Raw genomic sequence first — 14712 nt, 5'->3', positions numbered from 1 at the left:
TTTGCTGATGAAGTTTGATGAAAGTATTTCGTATGAATATGATTTTTAATTGCAAGGATACATCTGTACAAGGTATTATTGCAAAACATTAAGATTCTTCAAATCAACATCAAAACATACAAATAAAAAATAGTAATTAGTTATTCCTGGAATGAGTTTTGATGGCATAATGCAACTCCATCTGAATTGACATTCAAGTCAAAGTAAGAGATCCTCCAACATTCTGTCAGGTACTTGGCATAGTCACTTTACAGTCCTCATCAGTCTCCACACCAACTTCTTCCTAAACAGAACACAAAAAAGATGCTGACATCTCAGGTTAACAAATAGAGTAAACATGATAGGCATTTGTCTGCCTCTGTCATGGTGATGTATGAAGAAGAAAAATTTATGCACTCACTAAATATAAGTCGCTCTGGATAAGAGTGTCTGCTAAATGACTAAAATGTAAATGTGATGAACAATGTCTCATTTCCCAAATACAAACAATAGAATGAATGTGTAGAACAGTCACTATAGATCTATGTTTTGCAGAGCATCTTACCAGAAATTGCTTCTTGGTCTTGGGGTATCCCTCCAAAATGGAACCCATCATGTCAGATGCCTGAGAGGAGCAGAGACAAAATCAGACTATTTGTTCTGGTTTATCCTGCTCTGACACTAATACCCTTATGGCTTTGATCAAGTAAGGGCTCTATTCAATCCAAATTGCGGAAGTACAGTGTGATTGAAATTTTAAGGCGTCACTGTCAGCGGAGACTGCATTCACGGTAAACGATGCATGTCTACTTGATCGGAAATTACCTTAACATTTATATCACGCTATCTGTAAGACTTCAGCAATACAGCTGGAATAGAGCCCTAAAATAAATAAATCACCAGTCTCTTCCTCTTCTTCCACTCTTTCACGTAGAGATGTTTCTCCTTGTAAACCTGAAGGAAAGATGCATGAGCACAGTATCTGGGGAAAGTGTTTTGTATTTGAACCCAGGTCTGATTGTGATCCATACCTTCTCCTTCTGCTCTGGTGTGACATGATTGGTCGCTGACTTGATCTTCTCCAGGCGCTCCCTGTACCCAGAACACTCTGCTTTCAGCTCCTGGATCTCTGACATCATTTCCTCTGTGGTCAGGGAGCTGTTGAGCTCCTTCAGCTCTGCAATCAGAGATAAAAGTATGTCAGATAGTCCAGTGTGTGTGTGGGTAGGGTGGTGATAGGGCCAAAGAGGGGAGCCCTACCTGCGTCCAGCTGCCTGCAGCCCTGAGAGACAGCCTCCACCTGTGTGCTGAGGTCAGAGATGTGACTGTCCATGGCCTTCAGATCTGCCTCACTCACCTCTGCAAACTGGGCCTGGAGGCAGTCAAGGACATTACTGGGAGTTACTTTTACCGTTTTTTTTATTGCAACTTTCACAACTATGTGGTACATTTTCACAACTATTAGTACAAAACATATAATCAGAAAGTCTGTTTCAAAACAACACATTTTCAATTTACTATAACACAAAATCAGTCCCCTTTTCACCAAACTTCACACTGCTTTACTACAGTTGTATTGGCCAATACAGAACTGTAATACCCATAAATGTATTCTATTTACATAGCAGACTCTTATCCAAAGTGAGAACAGTGAGAATCGAACCCACAACTCTGGTGTTGCTAGTGCCATGCTCTTATGAACTGAGCCACGTACAGGACCACTACAATACACAAGTACAATACAGTAAAATAAACAAATACTTGATTACAATACAGGTGGAAGATGTATGATTGCCATCCCCATGAGCGTACCACCCTCCTTCAGGCCATGGATGAGGCATGCAATGATTTCAATCCAGACCTATGTCAGGCCTGGATAGAAAATTATTAACATTTGATGTTTATAAAAATTTGACGGGTAGTGCAAGTTTATTGACTAATGTGAAAACAGTGTAATGTGCTGTAATTTACAGTACTGTAGCGTACTACATTCAAAGGGCAATTTTGAAACGTATATCTTACATTTTCTGCTTTTTTTTGCTATTGGAGTATGTTAAAATAACTAAATTGAGAAGATATCATTATGTTGTGTTTTGGTGATTTTGAAAGATGTCTCCAAACAAAATGAATGCACAATGAAGGGTTTTGAATGCAAGACTGGTTGCTTACAAGTGTTAACAGTTTGGAGTGTTTTACTAATTCACTACATACTTGTGAAAAGAGCACCAAAAAACAACTGTAATCATCAAAACAGAAGAGATTCAGAACAGCAGTGGCTACATATTACCATCAACATATACAGTACACATTGACGTGCTGCTCTGATACTCAGCCTGGCTCACCTGATCAGCAAAGTATATCTTTTGCTTCCCATAGGTTTTCTCTTTGATTTTCCCTTCCTGTGCCAACTGTTCCATGGCTTTAACCACAGCCTACCAGGATAGGAATGAGTCATCAAATATACATTTGTTTAAACATGCTGATCATTTAATAATGAAAATCATATCACTGGCTCAGAACAGTTTAGCCTTTCTCACCGTCTTTCCCAGGCCGTGCTGCTTCTGTAAATTGCTAAAGACATCTTGGGCACTGTAAGGACGGTTCTTCTCGTTTAGGTAAGCAAATATGACTGTTAAACCTGAGAATAAAAACACAAAACAGTGACCTCTGAGTTGTGACCTGTATAACTTCTAGCTGGTCTTTGGATTTATCAGTGCAGCAGGTCAGTGTGTGCTAGCTTGCTGTACTGGTTCTAACGTTAGCTAATTCGGTTAGGAAAACATCTGTCATGTTTGGCAACCTCCAGACACAATCAATGTAGCAACCAGGTAAAATAAAAAATATTACATCTCATACCTCCGTTGTCTTTTTTGTTCATTTTCTTTATTCCGTGAGCTAGTAGCTATCGCTAACTAACTTATGCTAGCTAGCGGTGCAATAATTAATTACCTAGTTGAGTTTCGCGCGCCGTGATGCATTGTGGGTGTCCAGGCTTTACATACGTCATATCAAAACAAAAGGCTGTTTTGATCACGCTCCACCTTTGTGCATGACAGCCCTGGGAAAGCTCGAGTATGGACTCTCGAGGGTTACATGAAATAAGCGCCAACAACATTGGCTGGTGGACCAAAAGGAGGAAATTGTGATTTTGGATCTGTGGAATATTGCATTATTTATACATAACAAAATAAACATTTAATCCAGACTTCATATTTAATAAGATTTGCACATCAAAACATATCAAAACCAATGTCAGAGAGGAAAAATACACTGTACTGAACACATTTACTTAACATAATACTAATAATGAAGAATTGCCTGGCCGTCTTCATGGAGAGACACTGTTTAAACTAAAGTGGTCCAAAACAAGTCATATAAATTCACTCTTTTTATTTAAAATCCCAAACCTTTTCAGATCAAACCGATTCTGGTTTCTGGGCCATCTCCATGAACAGGGGGATCCAGAAGTTCTATTGTATTAAATCTCCCACAGTCATGATATTCTATACAACACAAATAGCATTATTGGGCAATTTGTCATATATATAAAACAAGCATTGTCTCTTTCTGATTGTTTGATCCAGCTACTTCAGCAAAACCCAACTGCGGATCATTTGAGTTTCAATGACCAAGAAGAATCACTCCTATTTATTAGATTGTTTCCATGAAAAGACAAATGCAGCAGGAGCTTGCTTTCCCATGGCAGGGTAATCATACTGACCTGCACACAAAAAAAGAATAGGCTAAGATTTACTGCACCCTAGTTTTTAAAAGACAAGCATATTTCATATTTTCCTTTACATATTCACACTTTTAAAAAGGCTAAATCCGGTTGAGTTTTGTATACCAGCATTTTGTTCACCCATCAATGTAAACATGTTTTCCTGATGCTTTTCTTAAGACGTTTACAAATGTGGTACATGCATGAGTTGAGGTTAAACTAAAGGTTTATATTCTGTACTTCTGTGCTACTTATATATGCATGTCTATTCTACAGACTCTCCTCTGAGAAGGATCAGCAAAAATGAGTGAAGATGGGGATTGGGAATGCCACGGGAGAAGGGATACAAGGAGCAGGTTATCTTGATAAAATAACTTACTGTGATGACAAAGACAAAAAGATCTAAACAGCCCATGACGGAAGAAACATTCGGGGGGGAGACAGTAAAACATTGAACTAAAATGCCTATCCCCTTTCTTTAAAACAATGATTTCAGACTCAAAACAAATTCATGTCTCAATCAAGAATGATCCCTAAAAATATCACCATTATTGACTTAGTTTCTAATAGAGAATGAGTGTCTTGAAATGAAAGCAGTGGCTTTTACTTAACAATTGTCCCAGTCAGATATTGCTAAAACTATTCTAAACAAGGTCATTGCAGTTGTAAAACTTCACTAATCAATAGAATGTCTAACTTGGTCCCATATTAAATAGCCCTGTGTGTCTAGCCTTTTAGAAAGTGTGTATACTACCTAGTGGTCGACTTTGGGAAAAAAACAACGTATTACTACCTAGGGCATACTGGATGACAGGACAGGGAAGTGGTTCTGTAATGCTGTTTCAGAAAGATTACGTTTTTTACATTGCGTTTCCTATTGCTCAGTCTACAAAATAATACTTTCTGGATGACGGTGGCTTACACATACAAGCTACAGACTAGAGGAAGAAATTGAAAAGTGAGATAGAAAAATAAAGAAATCAGAAGTACTTCACAGTGATATCAATCAGGAGCCTGGCTGCTGGATCCTACGATTAAATTACTCACACACGCACTCAAAACAATCCATGAACATTCCAATCACTCAATCACACACAAATACTTAGTTTGATTGTTATACACAGGTAGAGGTGCCTCACTGTGGTTTCCCCAGCAGGTTGGAGAGGAAGCTGGACCCCTGTCCCCCACCCTGCCCTCCTGCACCCCCAAAGGAATCCATCTGGTTCAGCTCTGACTGGTCCAGCATCTCAAAGTCCTCTCCGTCCAAGTCCGTGTCCAGCTCTGAGCTAGACTGCTTGCGGTAGCCCCTGTTGGACCCTGCTCTGATGGGCCTCTCCCTGCGGGTGGCAGTGGGACGGGGCTGCATGGCCCCAGCCAGTGCCGCCTGAATCATGTTGCTGGCGATGATTCCAGCCAGGTCACCTCCGAGGAAGTCGGAAGCGGGGGGGAGGCCGCCGAAGGACAACTCCTCGTCCAGGTCGTCCTGGTCAGAGTCCAGGTGGGATTCCACATCCAGCAGCTCGGCCGTGGTTCGGGGGCCAGTCCGCCCAGACCGAGGTCCCAGGCTGGGCAGCCCGATGCACGAGTCATCGTCGTCGTCCATCAGGGTGGCGTCTGGGTTGATGGACGGGAAGTCATTGAGGTCTTGGGCAAACGACTCCTCATTGTCACTGTGTCTATCAAAATCTGAGGATGAACAGAGAGGAAGGGGTTCAAGATGTTGGAATGTCATTTGTAATTTAAAACACAGACCATCACCCTGCACAACATGTCTTACCAGAGTAGGCAGTCATGCCACAATACAGAAAACAGTACAGTGCCTTATGACATGTCATCCTATCATGTAGGCTCTAATGTTAGCTACTGGGGATGTAACGATTCACAGATTCGCATCGGTCCCTGATTCAAATGTTTAATATACGACTGCATCGGTTCGTGGACCCAAAACCGATCCAAATGTAGCATGCATCAGTCAGAAAATAGATTCAAACGTTACGAATCGCTGATTCACATTTTTTGTTGTTGCTCATATTACTTTCTCTCTGGGCCTCCTGAGTGGCGCAGCGGTCTAAGGCACTGCATCGCAGTGAGGCGTCACTACAGATCCGGGATTGATCCTGGGCTGTGTTACAGCCGGCCGCGACCAGGAGACCAATGAGGCGACGCACAATTGGCCCAGCATCGTCCGGGTTAGGGGAGGGTTTGGCCGGCGGGGATGTCCTTGTCCCATCGCGGTCTAGCGACTCCTGTGGAAGGCTGGGCGCACGCACGCTGACACGTTTGCCAGTTGTACAGTGTTTCCTCCGACACATTGGTGCGGCTGGCTTTTGGGTTAAGCGAGCAGTGTGTCAAGAAGCAGTGCGGCTTGGCAGGGTTGTGTTTCGGAGGACGCATGGCTCTCGACCTTCGCCTCCCGTACGGGAGTTGCAGCGATGGGACAAGACTAACTACCAATTGGATATCACGAAATTGGAGAGAAAAAGGAGTAGAAAGTACAAAAAATACTTTCTTTCTACCTTCTGAAAATACCTCTGATCTTTTCCTTCAGTGTCGAACTAAGTCTGTAACTGCGTTGACAGTCATTGATCTACAAGTCATTTTGTATGCCTAACAACCCTAGGGAATATTAGTAGCCTAGTCAAACCACGCACCGTGCCCAGCTTCACGCACTGTGCCCAGCTTCACGCACTGTGCCCAGCTTCACGCACTGTGCCCAGCTTCACGCACTGTGCCCAGCTTCACGCACTGTGCCCAGCTTCGCATGCTGACTAACTCAAGGTAGGCAGTCTGTTCCTGATCTTGCACATCTACGCAGCACCTTCAGCATTCAAATGCTAAAATGGCTTGCGCGATATTAGGTTGTCAATCAACTAATAAAGCATATGTAATTTGCTAGGTTATTGTTATCTATGCACTGTTGAAAATTGTGTTTTACCGGAATAAAGCTCACTAAAAACTTCCATACGGTCAAAACCATTCGATTTTGAGATGGGGTGAAATCCAAAGTTGTGTTCATTGGCTATGTCATACCCAATTTGTAAACAATAAATATTGACACATTACTAGCTCAAACACTTAATCTGCAAAAATTACAAGTTAATTATTGTGTGATGGTGATTTCAGAAGCAAAGTTGGGGGATAAAACAGGCTACATTGCCCCCCCCTAATCTGATAGTGGGGTGGTAGATGCCTAGTCTCCCTTATGGTTTAGATCAGGTGCCTACATAGTATACATCATTTACACACACACACATCAGCTCAGATAGATCCAGCCCAGAGAGGCCCAGCTCATGATCTCCATCAGCAGCAGATTTGAATTTAGAATGGAAAATGAATGTGTTTGCATCTCTAAATCAAAAACAAAGTGTTAAACTAAAACGTATCGTTCCTGTATCGTATCGGAGCCCATGTATCTAGATACATATCGAATCGTCTTGAAAGGGAAAGATGCACATCCCTATTAGCTACATTACATCTGCCTCTAATTCTCGTGACTCCAGAGCATGTGTGCCTGGAGGTGCAGACTGCAGACTCAGCGGGTGGGTGGGTGCGGACTGTACCTTCTGAGCCCTCTGTGAGAGGAGTCTGGCCACGGGACAGATTAAAGGTCCCATTGTCTGTGTATGAGACCTCAGCGTCAGAGTGCTCAGAGTCTGTCATCGCAAGTTCTTTGGCCACTATAGCATCATCAAACTGAAAGAGAGCAAAGACATTGAACCTTGTTAGTAATTTATAATATAGTATGTTTCCTCTTGAATTTATACAGTCAAGGATGACATGTTTTTATTTGTATATATTTTTCTACTTCACCTTTATTTAACTAGGCAAGTCAGTTAAGAACACATTCTTATTGACGGCCTACCCTGGCAAAACACGGACGACGCTGGGCCAATTGTGTGCCGCCCTATGGGACTCCCAATCACAGCCGGATTGTGATACAGTGCCTTAGATCGCTGCGCCACTCGGGAGCCCATGACCTGATATGACTGGGAGGGCCTGCTATTTCTATCTCTAAAGGGGTCAGGTTATTTTCAATCTGAGACCAGCTGCAGGCTTGAGCTACATATGCCACTCCTGGCCATCTAACTGAGTAATAACCAACAAGTAGGCCCATTTAAATAACCATGACAGTCAGATAGATGACAACCTGACTACGCTTTTGGACGGCCTGTGAAATACATCTGGTGAATTACCGTCGGGCAGAATGCAGCAAGCTCCTCCTCACTGTCACTGGCATCACCGGAGGCTGCACCCCGAATTGGCTTGCGGAGGACTACAGAGCAAACACAGACCACAGGTTACAATGACTGAGCTACTCCGTTGATCCAGTCAAGTTAGAAGGAGATACACTGGTTTAGGTTTGCAAACTGTAGCTATGCCAATACAACTATCAGACAAACACAAACAAACAGGCAACACACTCTGTACTCACACTGGTTGTCGATGGGCTTTGACATCATGTACCCGCGAACGCTGAAGTCCAGCCACTGCAGGGCCGGCTCCAGCTTCACGCACACACGCTGCCACACTCGGTGGTACGCTGCCAGGGGGCACAGCAGAACAGCCAGCACTGGGACAAGAGAGAATGGCTTAATGTTAGTGGAAACATCACTGGGCATAAACTAAAAGACAGAGAAAATAACCATGGCTGAACAAAATGCATTAATCTGTACTATTAGGCTCTGGCTCACCTAAACCCCAGCTACTCTCCTCAGCCCACACACCCATGGGCTTGAGCCCAACTAATCTCGCCATTAAACAGAGAACAAAACAAAGAGGGGGAGCACTAGCAGCCACAAGATTGTTAGGTACGTCAGAGGGCCCTGGCAGGGCCTCCCTCTTCCTGGCTCTCCGGTAGATTGGTCGCTCTACATTGGTTAAAGGTGAGGGGATTAGCATGTCTGAGCCTGACCTCCTTCCTGTATCGCTCTCCCTCCCTCTCTCTCCCTGCCTCCCCCTGAGTCCCTCTATCCCTGCCTCCCCAATTCCCTCCCTGCCTCAGCCCAGCCAGGCGTTAATCACCTCACAGACAGAACCCTGGTGCCAGGGGACCACAGATCTGGTTTCACCAGCCATGCATTTTTAACAGGGGAAGCCAGCTTGAGTTTCCCCGCCATTAGGGAGCTCTGAATGGGGATGGTGTTTGGGAAACAGGAGGGTGGGATTGGTGGTGGGTGGGTCGTTTCTCACTGTACTCACCTGCAGAGTAAGAGAGCACCAGTCCAGGAATGTACCGTCCAACCATGGCCAGACAGGTCAAGAGGGCACAGGTCAGGAGGCAGAACTAGAGACAACAAACACAGACAAAGGTAGTCACCTTCAGCAGGTTCAACTGCAAGCAATTATTTTAGTTCAACTGGTCAAGTTACTGATTAGCTGTATGTTCACAGTAGGCTGAGAGTAGACAATATATTGTATTAGGGTTTAGGGATTATATAGGAGACCCTTCATACTAGTACAAGGAGAGTGCCATGGCCTCACCTTGCCAGGGTTGTGGCGTTTGAACTGCACCAGGCTGGATGTAAAGGCCAGCCCAGAGACCCAGACCTCAGCAATGTGGTGACACAGCTCTGGAACACTGAGCACCCCTGGCTGCACCAGGCCCCAGCTGCAAGATAGGATTACAACAACATCAGTGACATCATCTCTCTGTGACCACTGCCCAACCAGAATGTGACGATAGGATACAAATGATGTATTTAAGACATAGGCCTACCTTTCATTTTCAGACTCATCAGGCTTTTTAACTGTGGGAAGAGAAAGAAAATGCATTTAACACCCACATTTAGCAACCACAGCATCACTACACTTAGACACTCTATACCACATGAGTTTAAATGAGGACAGGCATAACAAAGGATATGATTAATTATACAGGGTCTTACAGGGTCTAATGAATAGTACAGACCAGGGCCAGGCTGTGAAACGCTTACAGATGTGTCTCAACCCTCAAATGTAAAGCAGTAGGGTATTCACACCAAGGGTAGTATGACACTGGGGAATAAGGGACAGGATCTAAGAACCAAGTCAGGTATAATTAACACAGTAGAGCAGAGGTACTCAGCGGGGACAGACCAAGACACAGTGGGGCATGAGGCATTGGGTGCAGAAAAAGGAAGACGTTCCAGAAATAATGTACTATACCCTCCTCACCTCTGATCTCAGGCCAGATCTTGTTCCTCCAGCTGTCAACGCAGATGAATACAACCAGGCCTGAAGACAGCAGGAAGAGCAGGCGCAGCGAGGTCAGGGCAAAGAACCTGGAACAGAATACTAAGGTCAGCTTCACAACAGCTGATGTTTCCTTTTGTTTAAGATGTCACAAACATACCCTGTGGACTGCCGTGCAAGTGGCAGTTATGTCCAGACTTAGGTGTCTGTGTGTGGTGCCTCGGTTACTGACAAAGGTGGGTTGCTGACTGAATGTGATGGAAAAGGCCAACACTACAAATATTGTGGTGATAGTTTGTGTGTACGTGACTTTGAGCTTTACTTTGAACACAGGTGTTTCCTGTGTTTCTCACCTCCTGAGTAAAATGTTCTCAGACTTTCACAGCAGACAATCTATACATTAGTTCAAATGAGGACAGGTATAACAAAGGTTTATAACTACATTAACTTCAAGCTTACCAAGAAGCAAACATACTCTTTCACATTGCCAGGCCAGCATTGTAAATAAGAATTTGTAATACCTACATGTTTCAAGCAGACCACCATAGTCCCAGTGCCCAAGAACGCCAACGTAACCTGTCTAAATGATTACTATTGCCCCGTACCACTCACATCTATATCCATGAAATGCTTTGAAAGGCTGGTCATGGCTCACATCAACACCATCATCCCAGACACCCTGGACCCACTCAAATTCGCATACCACCCAAACAGATCATGCAATATCTATTGCACTCCACACTGCACTTTCCCACTTGGACAAAAATAACACCTATGTGAGCATGCTGTTCATTGAGTACAGCTCTGTGTTCAACACCAGTGCCCTCCAAGCTCATCACTAAGCTAAGGACCCTGGGACTGAACACCTCCCTCCTGACGGGACGCCCCCAGGTGGTAGGCAACACATCCTCCACGCTGAACCGCTACACAGGGGCCCCTCAGGGGTGCGTGCTTAGTCACCTCCTGTACTCCCTGTTCACCCATGACTGTGTGGCCGCACACGACTCCAACACCATCATTACATTTGCCAACGACACCACGGTGATAGACCTGATCACCATCGACGATGAGACTGCCTATAGGGAGCAGGTCAGAGACCTGGCCGTGTGGTGCCAGGACAACATCCTCTCCCTCAACATCAGCAAGACAAAGGAGCTGATAGTGGACTACAAGAAACGGAGGGCCAAGCACGCCCCCATTCACATCGAAGGGGCTGTAGTGGAGCGGGTCGAATGCTTCAAGTTCCTCAGTGTCCACATCACTAAGGATCTATCATGGTCCAAACACACCAACACAGTCATGAAGAGGGCACTACAATGCCCCTTCCCCCTCAGGAGGCTGAAAAGATTTGGCATGGGCCCTCAGATCCTCTAAAAGTTATACAGCTCCACCATTGAAAGCATCTTGACTGGCTGCATCACCGCTTGGTATGGCAACTCCTTGGCATCTGACCGCAAGGTGCTACAGAGGGTAGTGCGTACGGCCCAGTACATCACTGGGGCTGATCTCCCTGCCATCCAGGATCTCTATACCAGGCGGTGTCAGAGGAAGGCCCTAAAAATGGTCAAAGACTCCAGCCACCCAAGTGATTGACTGCTACCACACGGAAAGCTGTACCGATGCACCAAGTCTGGAACCAACAGGACCCTGAACAGCTTCTACCCCCAAGCCATAAGACTGCTAAATAGTTTGTTAAATAGTTAACCAAATAGTTATCCGGACTATCTGCATTGACCCCTTTTGCCTCATCACATACGCTGCTGCTACTGTTTACTATCTGTCACTTTATTCCTGGTTATATGTACATATCTACCTAAATTACCTCGTACCCCTGCACTTCGACTCCGTACTGGTACCCCTTGTATATAGCCAAGTTATCTTTACTCATTGTGTATCTATTATTAATTGTATTATTACGTGTTTTACTTTTCTATTATTTCTCAATTTTTTTTCTGCATTGTTGGAAAAGGCCCATAAGTAAGCATTTCACTGTTAGTCCACACCTGTTGTTTACAAAGCATGTAACAAATAAAATTGTATTTGTTCTTAATTGATCTGCCTGGTAAAATAAAGGTAAAATAAAAATAAACAAGCCTAGTAGCCTACCGATTGGTTTCAAAAGCAGTGTTGAAATTCAGGACTATGTAATCTATCTATGCAAACAACTGGCCTAAAAATTGATAGCTAGATAACAGCTATTACACGTGGCTCCATTACCATGTGGTTTAACACAGCTAAAAGACAGTTAGTGGCCACAATAACAGCAGAGTGAAATGTTGGTGATAGCCTACATCATTAAATATCAGAGAACTATTGGCTGATAATGCATGGCATACAGCTTCTTATTAGCAGTATTGCGATAGATAACACATACAGAAGGAAAAAAACATGACGCCCATTTCTTAGGAACCTCAGTTTAAAGTAAAAAGTACACACACTGATTGTGTGAAAACTAAAACACACAAAATAATTGTCAAATTCTTATACCCACACACCAGCACTGTTACTTTTTTAAAATGTAAATTTAATTAATTTTTTATTCATTTAGCTGACACTTTTTCCAGCGCGACTTACAGGAGCAATTAGGGGTAAGTGCCTTGCTCAAGGGCATATGGACAGATTTTTCACCCAGTCGGCTCGTGGATTCGAACCAGCAACCTTTTGGTTACTGGCCCAAAGCTCTTAACCGCTAAGCTACCTGCCGCCTTACTTCCAGTACACTTCTCCCCCCAAAATGCATGTGACTTGTATCATTCCATGCATTACTATGCATCACTCTGGGCATATATAGCCTACTACTCCACTGTGTGTGTACTGGGGCACATGTAAAGGGGAGAGAAAAACCGAGGCTGAAATAAGTAGTGGTCTAATCGAATAAAGGCTGCATGCCTGAGCTGGATGAACTACATGTCACTACAGCATGACCGCCACAGTGATTTATGACACACAACAATAAAGTCAATGTACAGTAGGAGAAGGAATTCAAAGATTTTACATGGATTCATTAGTTCAGCACACTAAGAAGGCTGACTTCTTGACATCGATTGATTGGTGACATGGTGGCTGTTTGCATTGGCACATGTAGGATATTGACTCTGTAATACAAAGTGCATCGACTTTTTATCGGGCACATAGCCTTATAGGTCTTTTACTATTGTCATATCACTAATTCCTTTCACAGATTCTGTTTTGCACTCCTTATAGACATTTGACATATAGGCTGAACTAGAGTAGTTGCAGTAGTCACAGATTCAACATACTAGGCCTATTTCCATCGAAAGATAATAATGTCAACCCCCAGAGTAGATAGTGTTTCTAATGTAGCCTACAGAAGCACAATGGTGCTTTGCCGTTCTATTAATAGCAGCTCTGGTGAGCCATCTGTCTTATCTTAAATTGATGGGAGACGTTTTCTATGTGCAAAAGCTTCTGGTGGTACAGTAGATAGGATTACTGTACTTAGATAGGATGTATGTAAGTCATGAATTATACATTGTACAAATAGCTTGTCATCACTGCTATATCATTTATAATTTCACAAAAACTTACCAGAACACAACGTTGACCACTGTGTACAGTAGCACACTCTGAAACGGCCTTTCCCACACCAGCACGGACTGTAGGTAGGTCACCACCGGCTCGTAGGGTCCGAGTCTCTCTTGAAGCGAGGCTTTGACAACGCGGACCTGGCTGTCTCTTTCGCTGGAGCATGGTCGACTTCTCAGGCCAAGAGTCGACCCCTGTTTTCCTGAACACTCTCCCATGGCATCTCCCATTCCTTCCGTGTGTGCCATCTCTCGCGTCAAATGTTGATTAAATAACCCCAAATAACACCTCGGTATAAATATGGAGCTAACTAAAGAAAGTGTCGTGTCCTCACACCTTCACGTTCAGAACAACCGACACCGCTTTTAGCCGACTAGAAGACGATATAGCAGACTTGTTGCCCCCTCGATTGCCTTGTCTCAAACAAAGCTGACTGTCAAAAGTCCCTGCCCGAACGAGCCTGTCAGTTAACAAACATGTACGAAATACGCTACCATTACTGTAGCTAGTCAAATTTACCACGCAGTGTCGTTTCACCTGGCTATCTGGCTAATTATTTTGTTAGCTAGCCAAATAGCTAGCTAGCTATGTATTCTAACTGAGTGCTAATAGCGCAGCTAACTGCTGGCTTAGCCAGCTAACGTTAGCTAGCAAGCAACTGCACGATGCTAGCGATATCTTTACCAACTATGACTAGAAAATATTCATATCAATTATTTGTAAAATAGCACACACAAAAAACGGCCACTTACTTTGACATTATTGCCGAAAATTATCCAGTGGTATTGACAATATGGCGTTGTCCTAAACCTAGCTAAGTGAATCGCATTTTTTTTTTCAACAAAAAAAGCGTAGCCAACTGACAAACACATGCGTCAACTGCCTCACCAATCATAAGCAACCGCACGACCTTGTCGTTTGTTGTGGATTTACTTGTGGACAGACAAGTGTGTGAATGGCATTCCAATAACCCAGATTGAGGAAATCTAAAATAAATAAATTCTGTAAAATATCCTGTACTTACACTTTACTATCACAATCATCAGACATCACACTGTACAGCAGTTGCAATGAAACCATGCATGCAGTATGTCTCATATTCTATAATTACAGCTAGATGTATGAATGAGTTATAACTGAAGTTGGTAAAAAATTTAAAAAACATTTCCATACCCTTTAGAAGATTTATAGAAAAACACAATGTTTGTATTCTGCAACAAATCAGATGCCACGTAAATAAAGTAGCTGGATAATTGCGAGTATAGGGATTAATGTCAGCGCAGTTTCTTTTCGAA

The 14712-nt window shown here is 43.6% G+C and overlaps 2 protein-coding genes across 3 annotated transcripts; both read right to left on the bottom strand.

Annotated features, from left to right (window-relative positions):
• Window positions 1–82: 82 nt before the first annotated feature.
• LOC311103523 (homologous-pairing protein 2 homolog) lies at window positions 83–2930 on the bottom strand. 2 transcript variants are annotated; one of them, XM_084145097.1, is made up of 8 exons: window positions 2836–2930; window positions 2517–2617; window positions 2322–2411; window positions 1240–1351; window positions 1011–1156; window positions 880–933; window positions 545–604; window positions 83–283 (listed from the first exon to the last, which is right to left on the bottom strand). In XM_084145097.1, exons 1-8 carry the CDS (start codon window positions 2855–2857, stop codon window positions 227–229), a joined length of 642 nt encoding a protein of 213 aa, XP_084001223.1. In that variant the 5' UTR covers window positions 2858–2930; the 3' UTR covers window positions 83–226. The 2 variants fall into 2 exon arrangements, with proteins under 2 accessions (XP_084001223.1, XP_084001222.1); XM_084145096.1 differs by having other exon boundaries at window positions 191–604; window positions 2836–2922.
• A 237-nt stretch (window positions 2931–3167) lies between these two features.
• On the bottom strand, window positions 3168–14256 carry LOC311104355 (reticulophagy regulator 3-like). Its single transcript, XM_084146170.1, has 9 exons — window positions 13421–14256; window positions 9854–9960; window positions 9417–9447; window positions 9182–9308; window positions 8900–8984; window positions 8133–8270; window positions 7894–7973; window positions 7261–7393; window positions 3168–5386 (listed from the first exon to the last, which is right to left on the bottom strand). The coding sequence occupies exons 1-9, from the start codon at window positions 13663–13665 to the stop codon at window positions 4836–4838; spliced, it is 1497 nt and encodes a 498-aa protein (XP_084002296.1). The 5' UTR covers window positions 13666–14256; the 3' UTR covers window positions 3168–4835.
• Between the last annotated feature and the right edge of the window lie 456 nt (window positions 14257–14712).

Source organism: Coregonus lavaretus, assembly GCF_964263955.1.
Source record: "Coregonus lavaretus genome assembly, chromosome: 28".
NCBI classification, from domain to species: Eukaryota; Metazoa; Chordata; class Actinopteri; order Salmoniformes; family Salmonidae; genus Coregonus; species Coregonus lavaretus.
Note: the sequence above shows the minus strand (reverse complement) of the source record. Positions and strands in the feature narration are given on the sequence as shown.